Source organism: Pseudophryne corroboree, chromosome 5, assembly GCF_028390025.1.
Source record: "Pseudophryne corroboree isolate aPseCor3 chromosome 5, aPseCor3.hap2, whole genome shotgun sequence".
Taxonomy (NCBI): domain Eukaryota; kingdom Metazoa; phylum Chordata; class Amphibia; order Anura; family Myobatrachidae; genus Pseudophryne; species Pseudophryne corroboree.
Window position 1 is genome coordinate 213,043,521 of NC_086448.1, and position 21,139 is coordinate 213,064,659.

A 21,139-nucleotide genomic window follows, 5' to 3' on the forward strand; every position below is an offset into this window, starting at 1 on the left:
CTGCTGATGTAGCTATGTTTATTTTCCCTGTGCTTGTCCTATATTGTCGTCAACTCTAAGTTGCTGTTTTCCTGTTTGATTATTTGTTTATGTACTCTGTAATTGGGCGCTGCGGAACCCTTGTGGCACCATATAAATTAAGGATAATAATAATAAAAAATAATAATCAAAGGGTAAATGAGAGCACCTGTCAGAAAAGTACCAACAGGGAAAGAAGGTGTCCGTTTAAATGGAGTGGTGCCAAGTGACAGCTTAGTAGCTATCTCACGTGATAAGAGGGCACTGAGTGGAGAAAATAAATGATACCTGTAACACTACATAGTGTATGTTTAAGGTGGATCAGTGTGCGTCAGTGACTGGTATCACTGGCATCCTGTGTGCAGCAGGGATGAGCAGGCAGGGGAGGCAGTGCCTCCCCTGTTATTAATAATTAAAATAATACAAAGAAGATACTTATGACACATATTCATATAAGTATTTTCTTTAAATTATTCTAATTATTTGAATACATTTATTCAGTTTGGGAGGCACCGATAGCAGTGCCTCCCGGTGACAATTGGAACGGGGCTAAAGCAGGGGGCGGGGCTAAACTCTGGCCTGTAAAAGCCCATTGAAAACAGCAGTGAAAGCGGCACTAGTATAAGTGCCTCATTGACAGGGACGTGCTTTCAGCTCACATCAAAGCACGTCCTGACAGGGAGGCAGATGTAAATGGACAGCGGATCCAGCGCAGGATCCGCTGGTCCAATCAGCCATACGCAGCAGCGGGACTAGACGGATGTAAATAATTACCTCTCCTAATTCCCCTGATGCCACGCTGCTGGTGGTGGGAGCCTGACAGTAGCTGCAGCCACTCGGTGATCTCCCCCATACGCGCATCTCAGCTGACTGATGTTTTTATTTTTTGGATTAGTGTATTTCATGTAGTACGTCTGCCGCAGCAACTGCCTGCGTTACACACCACTGAAACCGAGAGGCTTGCTGCTGGCATGTAGAGGGAGCAGCTACTCTCAGTTGGCTCTCGCGGTGTGTGGCGTGAGAGGTGAAATGTGGATGGTAGCAGCCAGTAGCAGCGCTGTCTTCTTCACTCCCCACAGCCCTGAACTCCTGTGCAGCAGATCGGGAGTATGCATGGGGCAATATTATGCTCCTTGACCTGCATGAGTGCAAGGGGTGGGGGGTTTGATGGTGCCTGTGCCCGGTATTCAGTATTAAGTAATGCTCCTTTACTGGGGGGGAGGGTTGTCAGCCACCACTTAGCATTTTATTTTATAACAGACGCCTCTCCTCCTCATTTTTATTCCACCTGTACAAAGCAAATGAGGAGGAGAGGTGTCTGTTATAAAATAATATAACAGACGCCTCTCCTTATGCATCTGGGTTCCAGTCCCAAAACCCCACTGGCACACAGATGCATATGTTAATTAATATAATACTACCAGCATGCGTGCAGGCTCCTTACACCATCCCGCACAGGGTCAAAACCCCACCCTCGGACTGCTGCTTACAGTTAGGTGACTTGGCCACCCGGTCTTTACCCACCGTCCCTGACGGATCACTCTCTGCACATGGGTGACTCGGCCGGGACCCCATCCGAGCTGTGGCACATGCCTGGGCGTCTAGCAGGAGAAAGGACTCGCCCTCCACACAGAGACCACCAGGTAACTGCTCTCCCCTGCATCTCATAACTCTGAGTGTCTCTCTCTCTCGTCATGTCTCTCTTTCTCTCGCCATGTCTCTCTCTCTCTCGCCATGTCTCTCTCTCTCTCGCCATGTCACCATGTCTCTCTCACCCACCATATCTTTCTCTCTTTCGCAATGTCTCTCTTTTTCGCCATGTCTCTCTCTTTCACCATGTCTCTCTCTCGCAATTTCTCTTTCTGCTGCGGGGTACACTGGGCTCCACAAGTCTGGACAATGGGGTGTAGAGTAAGATCTTGATCCGAAGCACCAACAGACTCAAAGCTTTGACTGTTCCCAGAATGCACAGCGCCGCCTCCTATATCACCCCGCCTCCCAGCACAGGAGCTCAGTTTGTCAGTTGGTGCTGCAGTAAGCAGGCACTTAACAGAGGGGCTGCTCCCTGAGAAAAGCTTTTTATGAGGTAAAAAGTGAAGACTTCAAGGGCAGCAGCGGTGGTAAATGTTTTGTGACATTCACTGCTGCAGCTCCAGTTCTCCCCAGCGGCGCTGTACACTCCTGAGCCCTGGTTGCCGGGTACCTACACCGGAGGCTCCGGTTTTCTTCATGTTAGACACACACGGCTGGGGCTCTCCAGGATCGCGTGGCCGCGCTTCGGGAGTTGGTAAGTGGGTCCCGCTCGCAGGACCCGGTCTTTATCGCGATCCGGCGCGGTCAGTACAGGCGATCCCACTAGATCACCAGGGCAAGGGCGCAGGTCGGGTTTTCTCTCTAAACCACTTCTTATATCGCCCACAGTACCCGGTGGTTTTGCCAGCAAGGGGGATAAGGCTTAGACCTAAAGCCCCTCCCCCAGCCCCAGGGCGCCATATCCCGCAAATGTTCCCGCACTGGAGCTGCATATCTGTCTTTTGCTCACTCCCAGTCAGTGTCTGCGGCGCCATTATCCCTCAGTTCACTGTTCCTGGGACTGCTTGGGCAAATCCTCCTATGTAAAGCCGCCTGGTTGTCAGCGCTGTGCCTTTACATGACACTTAAGTATTCTGCCTGCCTTTTTAGACAGTGATAGTTAAGAAAGAGTGCATTTAGTCAGGGTTTTATAGTACAATTACCCTGTGATATACATCCAGTTCTTACTGTGTACTGTTATATCTACTGTTATATAGCTATGTAAGCTAGTCCAGTGCAGTATTATTGTCTGTAATAACCTCTGCATTGTACAAACCAGAGCCGGCCCTAGGCATAGGCAAACTAGGCAAATGCCTAGGGCATTTGGTATGCTTAGGGGCACCAGCAGCTTCTGCTGATTAAAATGATATGCGACATGCCTATATTCTGCGTGTAACTGAGGCTGTATCTGCATACGAAATGCTACGTTGCAGTGTATTCCTGGAAATCACTGTAATGTAGCATTTCGTATGCAGATTCAGCCTCAGTCGCACACAGGATATTGGCATGCTGCATATCATTTTAATCAGCAAAAGCTGCTTGTGCATCCTAGCCACATAGTAATGTAAATAAGACACATTTCACATTTTCATAAACAAAGCAGAGCTGCCAGCTGACTCATGCCAGGCATGTCCTTCAGAACTAGCGGCGGTGCTAGGGGGCACCAGCCAAAATCTTGCCTAGGGCATCATACTGGTTAGAGCCGGCTTTGGTACAAACTGTGACCTTCTGTGTGTGCATTTGATAGCTGAGTGTTGTCCATCTCGTGTCTTTCACTCAACTTGCTATCCCTATATTCTATAACCTGAGGGGGCTTGGTGCGTCAGGTGTTATCTAATATAGGATTTTCACAAAGATATACTGTATTACGTATTTTTCTCTGTGATTTGGTCACCATATCTCTCCTTTATCTCTGCTAGTGCTGACTACACTGCGCAGGGGTTTAGATTTGGGATATTGTGCTGCTGATAATTGTACTGTGTTACCTCATACCGCAAGTTATATCATGTCTGCTTCTGAGGGTAACGGTTCTGGGGCGGAACACACTGCTGGTGTTGCTGAAGCCACAGGCACATATGAGGAGAATATAGCAGCTGTGGGCTCTGGTTCTGGGGGCTCCTTGCCCCCCAGTGGGACTGTGGCAACGGAGGCACATACTGACCCACCGTGGGCCGCTTTTTCCACGCTTCTGCATACGCTAGTTCAGAAACTAACACCCCCTATTTCCTCAGCTCTACCTGTCACTACCATCACATCTCTGAAAGAGCCTACGGATAAACGTGTGGAGGGTTGTCTAAAAGCAATTTACACCCTCACGGGTACTGCACAAAGGCCTACTATTGCAGCTTCATGGGCCGCTAAGGCTATTGAAGCATGGGCCTTGGAGTTAGAAGCTGAAATCTCCTCTGACCATGCTAGACAATGCTTGTCATATATTGTCACAGCTTCTCGATATATTAAAGAGGCGGCTTCTGATGCCGGTATCCTGGCAGCCAAGGCCTCTACTACGTCAGTCCTGGCTCACCGGATATTGTGGCTGAGATCCTGGTCTGCGGATCTGGACTCTAGAAAAGCCCTGGAGGTACTCCCTTTCAAGGGAGATATTCTGTTTAGGGAGGACTTAAATAAGATAGTGGCTGACTTGGCTACTGCCAAAACTGCCTGTCTACCTAATACCGCTCCTTCTGTGTCGAAGGCTACAGGTACGTCCTTTCGACCCTTTCGTCCTTCAGGTAAAGCAAAAGGTCAGGCGTACCATAAGCAGGCCCATAAGCAAGAGCCTGGGCTGCCCGTCAGCCAGCTGCCAAGATGATAAGCCTGCCGCATGACGGGGCGGGCCTGCCCCTGGGGGATCCCAGGGTGGGAGGCCGGTTTCTAGGGTATACTCAGGAATGGTTGAAGACCACTTCAGATGCTTGGGTACGGGTTTTCGTCACTCGAGGCTACGCCATTGCCTTCAAAAACCGCCCCCCTCATCGATTTTGCCAGACAGACGTCCCTTTGGACCGGACAAAGGCAAAAACTCGGTGGTACAGTCCCTCCTGGATACAGGAGTCATAGTACAGGTGTCTCTTGCTCAGAGGGGCCGGGGGTACTATTCTCCACTGTTTCTAGTCCCGAAACCGAATGGGTCCTCCCGGCCCATTCTCAACCTCAAGGCATTGAACAGGTTTGTGAAGTTCCGTATGGAAACCCTTCGCTCTATAGTTCTGGCCTTTGAACCTGGGGACTACATGGTCTCCTTGGACATACAGGATGCTTACCTGCATATTCCTATAGCAGTGTCACATCAACAATACCTAAGGTTTGCTATTGGCAACATCCATTACCAGTTTCGGGCGTTACCTTTTTGGTTTAACAACGGCTCAGCGAGTCTTCACCAAAGTTATGGCGGTGATGACGGTGGTACTCCGCCGTCAAGGGGTCAGGTTACTGCCGTATCTGGACGACTTGTTAATCCTGGCAAATTCCCCAGATCTTCTCCTGTGTCATCTGGATATGACGGTGTGGTTTCTAAAAGCCCACGGGTGGCTCATAAACTGGAAGAAATCCTCCCTGGTCCCTGCTCAGAGCATGGTGCATCTGGGAGCGCTGTTAGAGACTCACAACCAGAGGTTGTTCTTGTCTCAGGGGAAAGTCCTGAAGCTTCAGGACAGGATTCGTTGCTTCCTTTCTCGTCCGCAAGTGTCGAGACATTCGGCTATGCAGGTGCTGGGCCTCATGGTGTCAGCATTCGACATGGTGGAGTATGCTCAATTCCATTCTCGCCCCCTCCAGAAGCTTATTCTAGCCAAGTGGGACGGCCTGCCTCACCAGATCAGGTCTCACATGATCTCATTGACTCCGGAGGTCCGTCTGTCGCTGCTCTGGTGGCTCCAGGACCAACAATTGTGCAGGGGCTGTCCCTTCTGGATATCCAACTGGGTCCTGTTGACGACAGATGCCAGTCTAAGAGGTTGGGGCGCAGTGCTGGAGCAGCACTCCTTACAGGGTCAGTGGAACAAGGAGGAATCTCTCCTCTCGATCAACATTCTAGAGTTGCGGGCGGTCTTCAATGCGTTGAACCTGGCCCAGCATTTAATTCAGAACCGTCCTGTTCAAGTATAGTCGGACAACGCCACCACAGTGGCTTACATAAATCATCAAGGCGGCACTCGAAGCCGTTTGGCAATGAAGGAAGCCTCACGGATTCTACAGTGGGCAGAACGCCATCTACCGGCAATATCGGCAATATTCATTCCGGGAGTCCTGAATTGGGAAGCGGACTTTCTCAGTCGTCAGGACGTGCATGCCGGCGAGTGGGGCCTCCATCCAGAAGTGTTTCAACTCCTCGTGGAAAGGTCTTCCAGATGTGGATCTGATGGCGTCTCGACACAATCACAAGGTTCCGGTCTTCGGAGCAAGGACAAGGGATCCTCAAGCAGCATTCGTGGATGCGCTGGCGGTGCCGTGGAGGTTTCGGCTGCCGTACGTGTTCCCTCCGGTGTCACTCCTGCCCAGGGTAATTCGGAAGTTCAAGCAAGAAAAAGGAAATCTGCTTCTCATAGCTCCGGCGTGGCCCAGACGGCACTGGTTCTCAGACCTGCAAGGCCTATCGTCTGAGCTTCCACTTCTACTTCCACAACGCCCAGACCTCCTCGTTCAGGGCCCTTGTGTCTACCAGGACCTAGCCCGGCTATCTTTGACGGCGTGGCTCTTGAAGCTTCCGTCTTGAGGGCTAAGGGTTTTTCTGAAGAGGTCATTAAAACTATGTTGCGGGCCCGGGAACCGGCTTCTGCTCGGATTTACCATAGGGTCTGGCATTCATACTTTGTTTGGTGCGCATCTAACAATTATGACGCTTCCAAGTTTAGTACAGCCAAACTTTTGACTTTTCTGCAGCAGGGCCTAGATTTAGGCCTGCGTCTGGCCTCCCTCAAGGTTCAAATATCTGCCTTGTCGGTGTGGTTTCAGAGAAAAATTGCGACTTTACCTGATGTTCATACTTTCACTCAGGGTGTGTTGCGTATCCAACCTCCCTATGTCCCGCCTGTGGCTCCTTGGGACTTGGTGGTTTTGGAGGCGTTGCAGGAGCCTCCATTTGAACCTCTTGGTTCAGCTGACCTTAAGTGGCTTTCCCTTAAGGTGGTGTTCTTGCTGGCTATTGCCTCTGCTAGAAGAGTGTCTGATCTGGGTGCCTTGTCTTGTAGTTCCCCATATCTGATTTTTTCCCCGTGACCGGACAGTTCTTAGGACTCGTCCCGGATATTTACCTAAGGTGGTTTCTTCGTTCCACCTTAATCAGGAGATTGTGGTTCCAGCCTTTGTCTCTCCTGATTTGTCTCCCAAAGAGCGGTCTTTGGATGTGGTACGGGATCTCTATGTGAAGAGAACTGCTTCTATTCGAAAATCTGATTCTCTCTTTGTTTTGTTTGGATTTCACAAACGTGGCTGGCCTGCTCACAAGCAGACCCTGGCCAGATGGATTAGAATGGTGATTGCACATGCTTATGTGAAGGATGGTCTGTCAGCTCCTGCTCACATTACGGCCCATTCTACTCGGTCTGTTGGACCTTCTTGGGCGGCCCACCGTGGTGCGACCCTTGATCAATTGTGCAAGGCAGCTACGTGGTCCTCCCGGAACACGTTCATAAGGTTCTATGCCTTCGATACTGCCGCTTCCCAGGATGCTTCGTTTGGACGCCGGGTTCTTGTGCCCGCTACAGTGCGTCCCCTCCCATAAGGAACTACTTTAGCACATCCCCATTGTCCAGACTTGTGGAGCCCAGTGTACCCCGCAGCAGAAAACGAGTTTTATGGTAAGAACTTACCTTTGTTAAAACTCTTTCTGCGAGGTACACTGGGCTCCACAAGGCGCCCACCCTGACGCACTTAGCTTCTTTGGGTTGATATGGCATTAGCCGCTGACACTTCTCTTGTCATGAGAGTGTGGTATATGTGGCAACTAACCGTTGCCGTCTTTTTTCCTGCTACTGCATTGGGCTGGTTAACTAAAACTGAGCTCCTGTGCTGGGAGGCGGGGTGATATAGGAGGCGGCGCTGTGCATTCTGGGAACAGTAAAAGCTTTGAGTCTGTTGGTGCCTCGGATCAAGATCCTACTCTACACCCCATTGTCCAGACTTGTGGAGCCCAGTGTACCTCGCAGAAAGAGTTTTAACAAAGGTAAGTTCTTACCATAAAACTTGTTTTCTCTTGCCCCTGGTCCCCCGTCCTCCGGCCAGGGGCATAGCCAAGTGCAGCCGCACGCAGTGATCTCCTCAGTTAGAGCCAAGTGCACCGTGTAGCGGCCAGCGCTCTCTCCCTTTCTCCTCTATCCTCTCCCAGGCAGCAGCACCGGCACCTCTGCACAGGACACATGGACCCAGGTGAGAGGGGCAGGTGATTGGGCAGGAGGGCAGCTCACACCCACATCAGAGACCCTTCCGGTACAGGGTAGCAGACAGTGGTGGATTCAGCTGTTTCAGTTGCTGCTGCTTGCACAGGAGCTGCTGTCTGTGTCGTCCCCCGCTATCTCCCTCTCCTCTCTCTGTGTTCTCTCACCCCGGCTGCCAACAGCCAATTAAGGTGTTGGAAAAAGTAAAAATGGAAAGGGGCAGGGATCGCTGAGGGGCTGAGGTCATTTTATGACCTGTTACTTTGCTGCTGTGGCTGGTTCTCTGCTAGCTACTCAGGTAACACAGCAGCACCTCCACCCCAGGTCTCCCCCTCAGGGGACCCGGTATAAAATCGTGACGGTCGGGATCCAGGCGGATAGGAGACCGATGCCGGAATCCCGACATCAAGGCAGAGAGTCCCCTCGCGTGCTCGCTGTGCTTCGGGCCCATTGGCGAGCTTTGCTTTGCTCGCCACTATTATATTCTCCCTTGGGTGGTGGCGTGGACCACCACCCGAGTAGGAATACAGGCCTTTGGTCGGGATTTCAACCGACAGCATTTCCCCTGCTGTCGGGATTCCAGCGTCGGTATTTCGACCGCCGGGATCCCATCGTTCGGGAAATGAACTGCATCCCCCCTCAGAGGATGCAGCATTATTTCCCATTTAGAATGCAGGCCGGACTCCAAAGTGTGAGGGCCTCTTGGAGCCCACTCCATTAACCCCCCCCTTCCCATCCTATATTCTGGCCCTGAGGATGGGGCTTCACTTGGTGCCTCCCCAGCCATTGACTTCACCACACGTCACTGGTGTGCAGTGTTAATGCTGCAACTTCCAATGCGTGTTAGAAGCTGCAGCATTTACACTGCACACAAGACGCCGGCATCCCGTACGCAACCCGCTTTTGTGAACTGTGTATGTATGTGTGCAGTTTCATCTGAAATTCTTTAATTTCTTAAATAAACTTCATAGTACCTTTAGCGTGATAGGTTTTTTCATGCCAAGGCATAGATGACAGTTTTATGAATTGTATTTTTTCTATTAATTGTCTATTTTATTCTTACATCGTTAATAATAATAATAATAATAATAATATATATTTCTAAAATAAGGATGGTTTAGCATTAATAAATAATATTAGTGATCTAAAACGACATCTGCCAAAAATATTTTATTAATTTTGATGTCTACCTGCAAGTCTTAAAGAAAAATCTATACAATGAAAAAAAAAGAAAGAAAAGAAGTGTATTTGGAAAAACAATACCTGTATTTATTACATGTGCATATTGAATTAATTTACATTTTGGTTTTAAAGGTTCAACCCTATCATAACATCATCCCAAACTCTTGTGGATCACAGTTATATATCCAAGGTAACATCTATACTCAGGCAGTCAGTGACAAAAATATTTATTGTGAATAGTAATGTATTGTACAGTCAAAGCAAGGTCAATCAGGGAGAAATCATATTTTATTTTCACTGATGTGTTTGATAAGTAAATAACAAATGGTAGATGAATAAGATAAACATTTAAAAGTAATTATTGCCTTTGCTAAGACACACAAAGATGGGTGGTCAACACTGAAATATCTTAAATTATTTTTCATATTGTTCTAGTTATAATTACTATTTTTAAAGAAGATACCAGATGCAATACCTGATGATAACTTACAAAGTGGGCAACTTAGATAGGTTTTGTTACACATAATCAGCACATTGCCCTTTTTGGCCAGGTTTGTGCTGGGAGCTACACTTTTACTTCATGTTAATTGTAAGAGTTTATCAAAATTATTTTGGCTGTCAGTATTCTTAGTAGGGATGAGCGGGTTCGGTTCTGTGAGAACCGAGCCCCCCCAAATTTGGAGATCCGAGCCCGAATCTGAGTCAGGCTTGGTTTTGTGCGTCTAATTCGGATTCGAAACGAGGCAAAACATCATGATCCCGCTGTCGGATCTCGTGGGTTTTGGTTTTGGCACAGTATACCAGCGCCGGAATCCCAACTGCCGGCATACCGACACCATTTTTCCCTCTTGGGGGTCCACGACTCCCCTGGAGGGAGAATAGATAGCGTGGCGTGCATAGCGCGCCACCGTGCCCGCAGACCGGGCTCATTTGCACTCACCACGCAGTCGGTATGCAGGCGGTCAGGATTCCAGCGCCGGTATGCTGTGCGCTGGTACCCCGACAGCCGGCATACCATATGACACCCCATATGATGCTGTCACTATTGAAAGAATGGTTGACAACTATTTCAGTGATAGCATCCAAATAGGCAAGTCAGACAGTCCGTTTCAATACTGGCAGGAAAAAAAATGCAATTTGGAGGCCCTTGAACAAACTGACTTTGTTTTACTTAAGTTGCCCACCCTCCAGTGTGTACTCAGAAAGAGTTTTTAGCACAGCCGGTCACCTTGTCAGCGATCGGCGTAGGAGGTTACATCCCCAAAATGTAAAAAAAGATGACAAATTCCACGTGGAAGACCTTTACCAGCAATTACCTCCAAAAAGTGTAGAAAGCCCTGTGATGGTGGATTCCAGCGGGGTCAAATGAATAGTCTGTGAAGACAAGGATGTACACACTGATGGGGGTTAGAAATTGGAGGATGATGACAACATCTTGCTTCTGTAAAGTTTGTGCAGGGAGAGATCAATTGCTTCTTTTTTTGTGGGGCCCCAAACAAACCAATCATTTCAACCACAGGTGTGGCAGTCCCTGTTGTTGTAATGACCAGTTTGTTAAAGTGTGCATGTCCTGTTTATACAACATAAGGGTGGGAGGGCCCAAGGACAATTCCATCTTGCACCTCTTTTCTTTGCATTATGTGCTCTTTGGAGCATTTTTAATGCATAGTTGTAAAACTGTATCCTGTCTGCCGCTGCAGTGCCACTAATAGATGTGTCACGTCAGTGTCTGACTGGTGCATGTAGGGCCCACCAGGGGAATACAGTGGTAGAGACCCATGTTTAGGGGTGTAGCCAGTCTCTAGAGGGGGTGTGCCCAGCCGCCACATTGGTTTGCCGAACCATTTTGCATGTGTTGGTCTCCTAGATAAATAATTATATACAGTAAATACTGTAGTACATGCATGATAATTTACTAGATTAGTAACAGCACAGTCTGGAACCTGATGCCTAGAGGAGGGGTTGGGGCCCCAGGCAGTAGGGCCCACCGTGGTTTCCCCTGTGGACCAGTCCAACCCTGTGCCATGTGTTTGTGCCGCCCACTCTTGTCACTTAGTCATCTATCTATCTCCGTGCAATCTTTCGGCTAAAAACAAGGGGCCTAATTCAGACCTGATCATAGCAGCAACTTTGTTAGCAGATGGGCAAAACCATGTGCACTGCAGGGTGAGGGGGTGGGGCAGATATAACATGTGCAGAAAGAGTTAGATTTGGGTGGGTTACATTGTTTCTGTGCAGGGTAGATACTGTCTGCTTTATTTTTACACTGCAATTTAGATTTCAGTTTTAACACATACCACCCAAATCTAGCTCTCTCTGCACAGGTTATATAATCCCCCCCCCCCCCCCCCCCCACCCTGCAGTGCACATGGTTTTGCCCAACTGCTAACAAATTTGCTGCTGCGATCAACTCTGAATTACCCCCAATATTGTGAACTGTGAGGTGTTCAGACTCTGAGTAGACTGGAAAATCAGTGGAAATTAATGTTATTGAGGTTAATAATACTGTAGGAACAAAAACACCCCCAAATTATTTTATTTTAGCTGTTTTGATGATTTGAAAATAAAAATAAAAAAATACATATCCAAAACCAAAACCCGAAAAATGGCCCGCTGCACATCCCTAATTCTTAGTGCTTAGAGTGTACATCTGCTTTTCTCTTTTTCTTGAATAGTTTTGTCAGTCTTGAGAATCTGTAATACTAAAAAATACAGTGTCAGCTACTTATTTGTTCAAGACACCTAATCATAAGACACCTAGGCGCTGATGTATCAAAAATGCGATAAGTTTCTAAAAAAATGTTGTCACTTATCGTGTCTTTTTCATGATTTTTTTTGTTTTCTTTTAAGTATGTATCATTTTTTTTTTTTTATTGAAAATGTAATTGACATAAAAACCCAAAAGTACGATAATATCGCAAACTACTTATTGGTGGTTTTATCTCATTTCGGAAAAAAATTAAAGGAAGTGCGCATGCTCTGTTTCAGAGCTGAAGAAAAAGATAGCTATTTTACTAAGCGACACTATAAAAAAAACAATGAAAGGGGAGGGAGCTTTTAATAAGACAATTCTATTGGTTATTCAAATGACTACTAAGAACATCCGTGTTACTAAGATGAAATTCTTCTGGCCTTTATTAGTGTCTGCTGTTTACGTCCAACAAAACTATTGAGTCTCACAAACAAAAAACATATATATATATATATATATATATATATATATATATATATATATAAATATATATATATATATGAAAGTAGAGGAAGAAACAACAGAGCGCCTATAGTGTAGTATCCCTTGAATTAGTTTTTGTCACACGCAAGAATAGGTTATAGGTTATAGGTGACGGCAATCATAGAGAAAGGGAAAAGTCCAGAAGCAGAGCATTGTGTCCCTCCTGGAGAGGGCCATGTTGGGAGACCCTGCAGGACACCTTTACTTATGACACTACCAATAATTTGGTTCATCAGCACTTTTGAAAGATTTGCTTGGATTGGACATCGCACACTAGAGAGGATAGCTTCATTTCCAAAAAGGTTCTATTGGATCAAGCTACAGATCTTCCTCCAGCGGCATTTCCTTTGACTCCGACAGAGACGTGGACTAGAAGACCAGGGGACCGATAGGCATTGAGTCAAGCCGTAATCCGGTACGCAATACTATTCTTGCGTGTGACAAAAACTAATTCAAGGGATACTACACTATAGGCGCTCTGTTGTTTCTTCCTCTACTTTCAGATTTTCCTTTGGGCTACGTATATCTAGTGGCACTCTTTGAAGAACTGAGCAGCCACCCGTTAAAACGGGGAAAGTGTGGACTATTGGACAATTCAATCAAAACATAAGTTTTTGAAAAACTCATATACTGAACTGGTCTTTTGACCAAATTTATTTTCTGACTTTAGACTATATACACATATATTGTATCAGTAAGGAACTTCGCACAATTTTGACAAGCGCACTAATCCACTCTCTTTTAATATATATATATATATATATATATATATGTCTCATACGTCCTAGAGGATGCTGGGGTCCACTTTAGTACCATGAGGTATAGACGGTTCTGCAGGAGCCATGGGCACTTTAAGACTTTTTCAGAGTGTGAACTGGCTCCTCCCTCTATGCCCCTCCTCCAGACCTCAGTTTAGAAAATGTGCCCAGGCAGACTGGTCGCACTTTAGTGGAGCTCTACTGAGTTCTACTAAAAGTCTTTATTTAGGTTTTTTTATTTTACAGGGAGACTGCTGGCAACAGTCTCCCTGCTTTGTGGGACTTAGGGGGAAGAAGTAGGAACCAACTTCCTAAATAGTTTCATGGCTCTGCTTCTGCTGACAGGACACCATTAGCTCCTGAAGGGTACTGAACACTAGCTGCGGCTATGCGCTCACTGCCACAGCACGCCGTCACCCCCCTCACAGAGCCAAAAGTCAGAAGACGGGTGAGTAGTGTTACCGGAGATCTACAGAGAGGGACCTCCAGTCATCGTGACGGCTTAAGATACCGCGCAGCGAGCGGGATCATGCTATCCATAATACAGAGCCCAACAGGGGCGCCCTGGGTAGCATGAAACCTACTCTCGCTGACAAAAGTTAGCATATGATGTTGTGGCACAGTCCTACACCCCCGCCAGTATAAAGATTAATAATTAGCTCTGAGGGGAAATGCGCCATTACAGGGGGCGGAGCTTCTTCCTCAGGCAGCCAGCACACTGCTCAGCGCCATTTTCTCCCACCTGCTGCAGGGAAAGAGACGCTGATCCTCCTCTCCCCTTCTGAATCAAGTATCAGGGTGCAAAAGGGGGGGGGGGGAGAGTGTAATTTGGGTGCTCAGTCATATTACTGGCATTATATAAGCGCTTAAGGTCTCTGTGTACAAAGTACATGACACAGGGATTTTTTTCCTTGGCGCTGAGTTGTGAGCTGGCAATTCCTGTTCTGTGTCCTTCTGACAGATTTTACTGTGGGTCTGTCCCCAATAAGATTGTGCATGTGTGTGACATGTCTGAGGCAGGGAGCTCTTCCCCTGAGGGAGCCATTTTAGGGACACAGAGTTGTAATGTGGTGGTGCTGCCGTCGCACCACAAGCCTGAATGGGTGAAAGAATTACGTGATAGTGTGAATCATATCAGTAAGAGATTGGATAAGTCTGAGTCGCATGCAGAAAATTGGAGAAAATCAGTGGAAGATGTGATTTTTAATAGTTCTCCCTTTTCATCCACAGGGGATCCCTCTGGTTCACAAAAAAGATCTTTTGCACAAGTAGTACAAACTGATACCAACACGGATTCTGATTCCTGTGTCGACACTAGTGATTCCAGGGGAATAGATCCAAAGTTAGCGAAAAACATTCAATACATGATTGTTGCTATAAAGGAGGTGTTAGAAGTTTCGGAGCCCCCTCCTTTACCACAGGAGAAGGCTTACTTTAATAAAGAAAAGAAAATTAATGTAGCTTTCCCTGCATCTCATGAGCTGAACAGTCTCTTTGAGGGAGTCTGGACTAACCCTGAAAAGAAATTTCAGATTCCAAAAAGAATTCAGGCAGCTTACCCTTTTCCTGCAGAAGACAGGAAAAGGTGGGAATCACCCACCATTTTAGACAGTGCCCTGTCACGGTTAACAAAAAAGGTGATTCTCCCTGCGCCTGGAACAGCTTCACTAAAGGAGCCGGCAGACCGCAAGTTAAAGACTACGTTAAAATCTATCTATGTGACCAATGGGACACTACTCAGGCCTACCATTGCCTGTGCGTGGGTGAGTAGTGCTATTAAAAAGTAATCAGAAAACTTGTCATCAGACATTGACACAATAGATAGAGATGAGATACTCCTAACATTAGGTCATATCAAAGAGGCTGCTGCATATATGCTGGAAGCCATGAAAGATATTGGTCTCTTGGGATCAAGAGCCGCTACCATGGCAATTTCAGCACGTAGGGCGTTATGGATTCGCCAATGGAATGCTGACGCAGATTCCAAAAGGAATATGGAGGCTCTCCCGTATAAAGGCGAGGCCTTGTTTGGAGATGGGCTGGAAGCCTTAGTTTCTGCGGCCACCGCAGGTAAGTCGAAAAAGACACATCACTCTCAGATGCAGTCCTTTCGGCCCAATAAATACAAAAAGGAAAGGGAAGGAAGGGAAAAGGTAATCTGCTTCTGCCAAATCTTCAGCATGACGCTGGGGCTCCTTTGCGGGAGTCCGCTCAAGTGAGGGCACATCTGAAACTCTTCAGTCAGATTTGGGTTCAATCTGGCCTGGACCCGTGGGTCTTACAAATAGTGTCCCACGGGTACATGCTGGAGTTTCAAGATATTCCCCATGCCGATTTTTCAAATCGGCCTTACTAGTTTCTATCACAGAGAGGGAAGTGGTATCAGCAGCAATAGAAAAAAATTGTGTCAGGATCAAGTGATTGTCCTGGTTCCCTTGTCGCAACAAGGAGAAGGGTTTTATTCAAGCCTTTTCGTAGTTCCGAAGCCGGACGGCTCGTTCAGACCGATTCTAAATTTGAAAACACTGAATCTCTACCTGCAAAGGTTCAAATTCAAGATGGAATCTCTGAGGGCAGTGATTTCCAGTCTGGAGGAAAGGGACTTCATGGTGTCAGTGGACATAAAAGATGCCTACTTACATATTCCTATCTATCCTCTGCATCAAGCTTATCTGAGATTTGCAGTGCAGGATTGTCATTACCAATTTCAGACATTGCCGTTCGGACTCTCCACGGCACCGAGGGTGTTCACCAAGGTGATGGCAGAGATGATGGTCCTCCTTCGACAGCAAGGAGTCAATATAATTCCTTACCTGGACGATCTCCTGATAAAAGTGAGGTCCAGGGAAAGGTTGGTGCAGAATATTGCGCTCTCCCTGATAGTACTTCAACAACACGGTTGGATCATACATTTTCCAAAGTCACAGTTGGAACCAACAACAAGATTATCATTTCTGGGGATGATACTGGACACAGAAGTACAGAGGGTATTTCTTCCAGTAGAAAAGGCTCTTGAAATACAGAGAATGGTCAAACAAATTCTGAAACCAACAAGAGTGTCGATTGATCAATGCATTTGGTTGTTGGGGAAGATGGTAGCGGCCTACGAGGCCATACAGTTTGGCCGATTCCATGCCAGAGCATTCCAGTGGGACCAGTTGGACAAGTGGTCCGGATATCATCTGCACATGCATCGAAGGATAATCCTGTCATCCAAAGCCAGAATTTCGCTCCTGTGGTGGCTGCACAGTTCTCACCTCCTGGAAGGACGCAGGTTTGGGATTCAGTACTTGGTCCTAGTAACCACGGATGCAAGTCTCCGAGGCTGGGGAGCAGTCACACAGGGGGAAAGCTTCCAAGGAAGATGGTCAAGTCAAGAAACCTGTTTTCACATAAACATTCTGGAGTTGAGAGCCATTTACAACGGCCTTCTACAAGCGGTGCATCTTCTTCAAGATCAACCCATACAGATCCAGTCGGACAATGTAACAGCAGTAGCGTACATAAACCGTCAGGGTGGAACGAAAAGCAGAGCGGCAATGGCAGAGGTGACAAAGATTCTCCTCTGGGCAGAAAGACATGCAAGAGTTCTGTCTGCAATTTTCATTCCAGGAGTGGACAACTGGGAAGCAGACTTCCTCAGCAGACACGATCTCCATCCAGGAGAATGGGGCCTCCACCAAGAAGTCTTCGCAGAGGTGACAGGTCTTTGGGGAGTTCCTCAAGTAGACATGATGGCATCTCGTCTCAACAAGAAGCTTCAGAGATATTGTTCCAGGTCGAGAGACCCTCAAGCAATAGCAGTGGATGCACTGGTGACCCAGTGGGTGTTTTGGTCAGTGTATGTCTTCCCTCCACTTCCACTGATACCAAAAGTTCTCAAAATCATAAGAAGAACAGGGGTTCAAGCGATCCTCATTGTCCCAGACTGGCCAAGGAGGGCTTGGTATCCAGATCTTCAGGAGTTGCTCATAGAAGATCCTCGGCCTCTTCCTCTTCGCGAGGACCTGCTGCAGCAGGGGCCGTGCGTGTATCAAGACGGCATGGCTGTTGAGCGCCGGATCCTAGCCCGAAAGGGTATTCCCAAAGAAGTCATTCCCACTCTTATTCAGGCCAGCAAAGGAGTAACGTCTAAACATTACCACCGTATTTGGAGAAAATATGTGTCTTGGTGTGAAACCAAGAAGGCTCCAACGGAAGAGTTTCAGTTAGGACGTTTTCTTCATTTTCTTCAGGCGGGTGTGGATGCTGGCCTACGATTGGGTTCAATCAAGGTCCAGATTTCGGCCTTGTCCGTTTTCTTTCAGAAACAATTGGCCTCCCTTTCAGAAGTTCAGACGTTCGTGAAAGGGGTTCTGCACATCCAACCTCCATTTGTGCCTCCTGTGGCACCATGGGATCTTAACGTGGTGTTGTAGTTCCTTCAATCAGATTGGTTTGAATCTCTCCAGGAGGTGGAGTTGAAGTTTCTCACTTGGAAAGTGGTCATGCTGTTGGCCTTGGCATCCACAAGGATGGTGTCTGAGTTAGGGGCCTTGTCTCACAAGAGCCCTTACTTGATATTCCATGAAGATAGGGCTGAGCTAAGAACTCGTCAGCAATTTCTTCCAAAGGTGGTTTCTTCTTTCCTTGTAAACAAACCTATTGTGGTGCCAGTGGCTACTGACACCTTTGCTGGTTCGAAGTCTCTGGATGTGGTCGGAGCTTTGAGAATTTATGTTGCAAGAACTGCTCGGATACGGAAAACAGAGGCTCTGTTTGTCCTGTATGCTCCCAACAAGATTGGGTGTCCTGCTTCTAAGCAGACGATTGCGCGCTGGATCAGAGGTACGATTCAGCACGCTCATTCCACGGCAGGATTGCTGATGCCGAATTCGGTGAATGCCCATTCTACAAGAAAGGTGGGCTCATCCTGGGTGGCTGCCCGGGAGGTCTCGGCATTACAACTTTTCCGAGCAGCTACTTGGTCAGGGTCAAACACGTTTGCTAAGTTTTACAAGTTTGACACCTTGGCCGCTGATAACCTAAAGTTTGGTCAATCGGTCCTGCAGGGACATCCGCACTCTCCCGCCCGTACTGGAGCTTTGGTATAACCCCATGGTACTAAAGTGGACCCCAGCATCATCTAGGACGTATGAGAAAACAGGATTTTGATACCTACCAGTAAATCCTTTTCTCCTAGTTCGTAGAGGATGCTGGGCACCCAACCCAGTGCGTACTTTACCTGCAGTAGTTATTTTGTTATAGTTTTACACAGGTGTTGTGTTAAAATTATTTTCAGCTCGTTGCTGTACTGTTTCTGCTGGTTAGCATGTGTTAGGTTGAATGCCATGTTGTGCGGAATGGTTGAAGTGTGAGCTGTGAATCTCACCATTAACTTAAAAGCAAATCCTTTTCTCAAATTGTCCATCTCCCTTGGCACAGTTCCTATACTGAGGTCTGGAGGAGGGGCATAGAGGGAGGAGCCAGTTCACACTCTGAAAAAGTCTTAAAGTGCCCATGGCTCCTGCGGAACCGTCTATACCCCATGGTACTAAAGTGGACCCCAGCATCCTCTATGGACTAAGTGTACATATGGTAAATATAAGTACAGGTTGAGTATCCCATATCCAAATATTCCGAAATACGGAATATTCCGAAATACGGACTTTTTTGAGTGAGAGTGAAATAGTGAAACCTTTGTTTTTTGATGGCTCAATGTACACAACCTTTGTTTAATACACAAAGTTATTAAAAATATTATATTAAATGACCTTTAGGCTGTGTGTATAAGATGTATATGATACATAAATGAATTGTGTGAATGTAGACACACTTTGTTTAATGCACAAAGTTATAAAAAATATTGGCTAAAATGACCTTCAGGCTGTGTGTATAAGGTGTATATGTAACATAAATGCATTCTGTGCTTAGATTTAGGTCCCATCACCATGATATCTCATTATGGTATGCAATTATTCCAAAATACGGAAAAATCCGATATCCAAAATACCTCTGGTCCCAAGCATTTTGGATAAGGGATACTCAACCTGTACAACATTTTTAAAATAGCTCAACAGATATACGTATAATTAAAAAAACATTTTTTAAGAATACAATATACTTTTAGTTAAAAAAACACATTTTACAGGTGTAACTACAAGAACAATCATTGCCTATTGTAAAACTCGCCAGTAAAAGCTAGTGAAAAATAGTTATGAAAAGTTTCAGAGAATTTTCATGATAATCCAATGATATATAAGGTTCCCATTCATTTTTAATGGAAGTTGAAAAAGTTCGAAAAAAAACTAAAAATTTAATTTAGCGAAAAACCCCCTGATAAATAAAATCGAAAAACTTACATACATTCAGACGATACTTAAAAAATGCGAAAAGTATAGAAAAGTGAAGTGTATCTCTTTTTTTTAATGCAAATAACTGTTGATACATGAGGATCCTAATCATTAGATCCACAGCAGCTGTCAGCGGAGTGTAAAAGGAGAAGGCCACATACAGAGATATCCTTCAGTTTTTTGCCAGATGAATTCAGTGGCGCCCTCCAGGAGCTGGCTCCCTTAGGCAGCCGCCTAAAGCTGCCTAATGATAGAGTCAGCCCTGGACGCACCATATTTCTGTTCTCAAAATTTGTTAAATCAGGCACAAAATGTTAAGGAAACAGTATGATATTTAAAGGGGACACAAAAATGAATTTAAATGTGAGCAATGGGTCAGTAATGATTAACAGACTGACTTTTGGGGCAGGCGAATCACCTGTTGTAGCATGTGGTTAGGATGAGTGCCACCAAACAGGTACAAGTAGGAGAGAAGCAGAAGTATTACATACTGATAAATTATTGTAGCAGCTGGGATGAATAATCCCCTTTACTTGAGCTAGATGCATGCTAATATACAATTTCTAGAACAATTTTATTTATTTTAGGACGGAGTATCACTTTGACACCTAAGTATTTATCCACTAAGACACCAAAATGTGATGATAAAGGTAGGTACAAATGTAAAAAGCTGTTCATCTGGCCAGGGCCATCTTAACAGCATTGTAGGCACTGGGCAAAGCAATGCACTAGGCCCCTAACCACCCATTTACGAGAATCAATTAAAAAAAAATCCTAACATGCCCATCTTGTCCTGCGCAGTCTCTCCACAGGCTTCCATGCAGTGAATGGCTGTCAGCACTCTGATTTGGATAGCTCCAGCCATCCACCAATCGGCATGCTGACAGCCATTCACTGTCTGGCTGTAGGCTGGGCGGCAGGTAGAGAATGCTGCCTCTCCACTCTAATTGAGTGACCACCACCCGTCCCTGCTCGATGGCCACTAGAATTGGGGGGCCCTGAGTAGCTGCCCAGTGTGCCTATACGTTAAGACAGCCCCAACTAATGTAAAGATTCAGTCAATAATGGTAAATGTCTTTGTTTCTTGCAGCCCAGAAGGATATGTTGACGGTTCCCAGCTTCCTTTCAGATGAAACACCGCAATAAGGAAATAAAATAACCCTTGTACTGCGTAGCATAATAAAGTTTTGGGAGCATAGGATGAGAGCTATTTGTCATGTAATTCTTTGCAACCCCTCTAGTCTTCACATTGGTGTCTTTGTAAAGGATGTCTGAATCCCATTAGAGACCTTAGTTGAAAATGCAGTGCATTTAATCTAAAAAGACATACATACAATACTGAACATTATACAAATTCAAGGATGCCCTGACAAGATAACCTGGGTTAATATGCTTTTCATGGTAACATAACAATTTGATGTGTAGTATCAGATGTGGAGGTGAATGGTATCTGTTCTTTCTCAAGTATTAGATTTGTGCTGCTGCCACTCATTACACATTTCATGAACAAACATTCACTTCATCAAGTGACGAGGGTCTATATAGCAGGTTACTGGGGTTTTAATTGGTCCTAGGTTTGCGGGTTCAAAATATCACTCCAGATAAATGGCAGAATGTTTGTTTGATCCACCATTGTAAATTTACAATGAGACACAATATTAATGTACA

At 46.2% G+C, this 21,139-nt stretch overlaps 1 protein-coding gene across 19 annotated transcripts in view; it reads left to right on the plus strand.

Annotated features, from left to right (window-relative positions):
- CCDC7 (coiled-coil domain containing 7) overlaps positions 1–20,677 on the plus strand; it is a 502,159-nt gene extending 481,482 nt beyond the window's left edge. For 16 of the 19 annotated variants that reach the window (XM_063922082.1, XM_063922092.1, XM_063922088.1 and 13 more), the window contains 3 exons: positions 9,279–9,336; positions 20,059–20,121; positions 20,562–20,677. In XM_063922082.1, coding sequence (XP_063778152.1) covers positions 9,279–9,336; positions 20,059–20,121; positions 20,562–20,617 — 177 coding nt within the window. In that variant the 3' untranslated portion in view covers positions 20,618–20,677. The remainder of the gene's footprint in view (positions 1–9,278; positions 9,337–20,058; positions 20,122–20,561) is intronic. The other 3 variants (XM_063922100.1, XM_063922102.1, XM_063922099.1) reach the window with 2 other exon arrangements.
- The last annotated feature ends 462 nt before the right edge of the window (positions 20,678–21,139 follow it).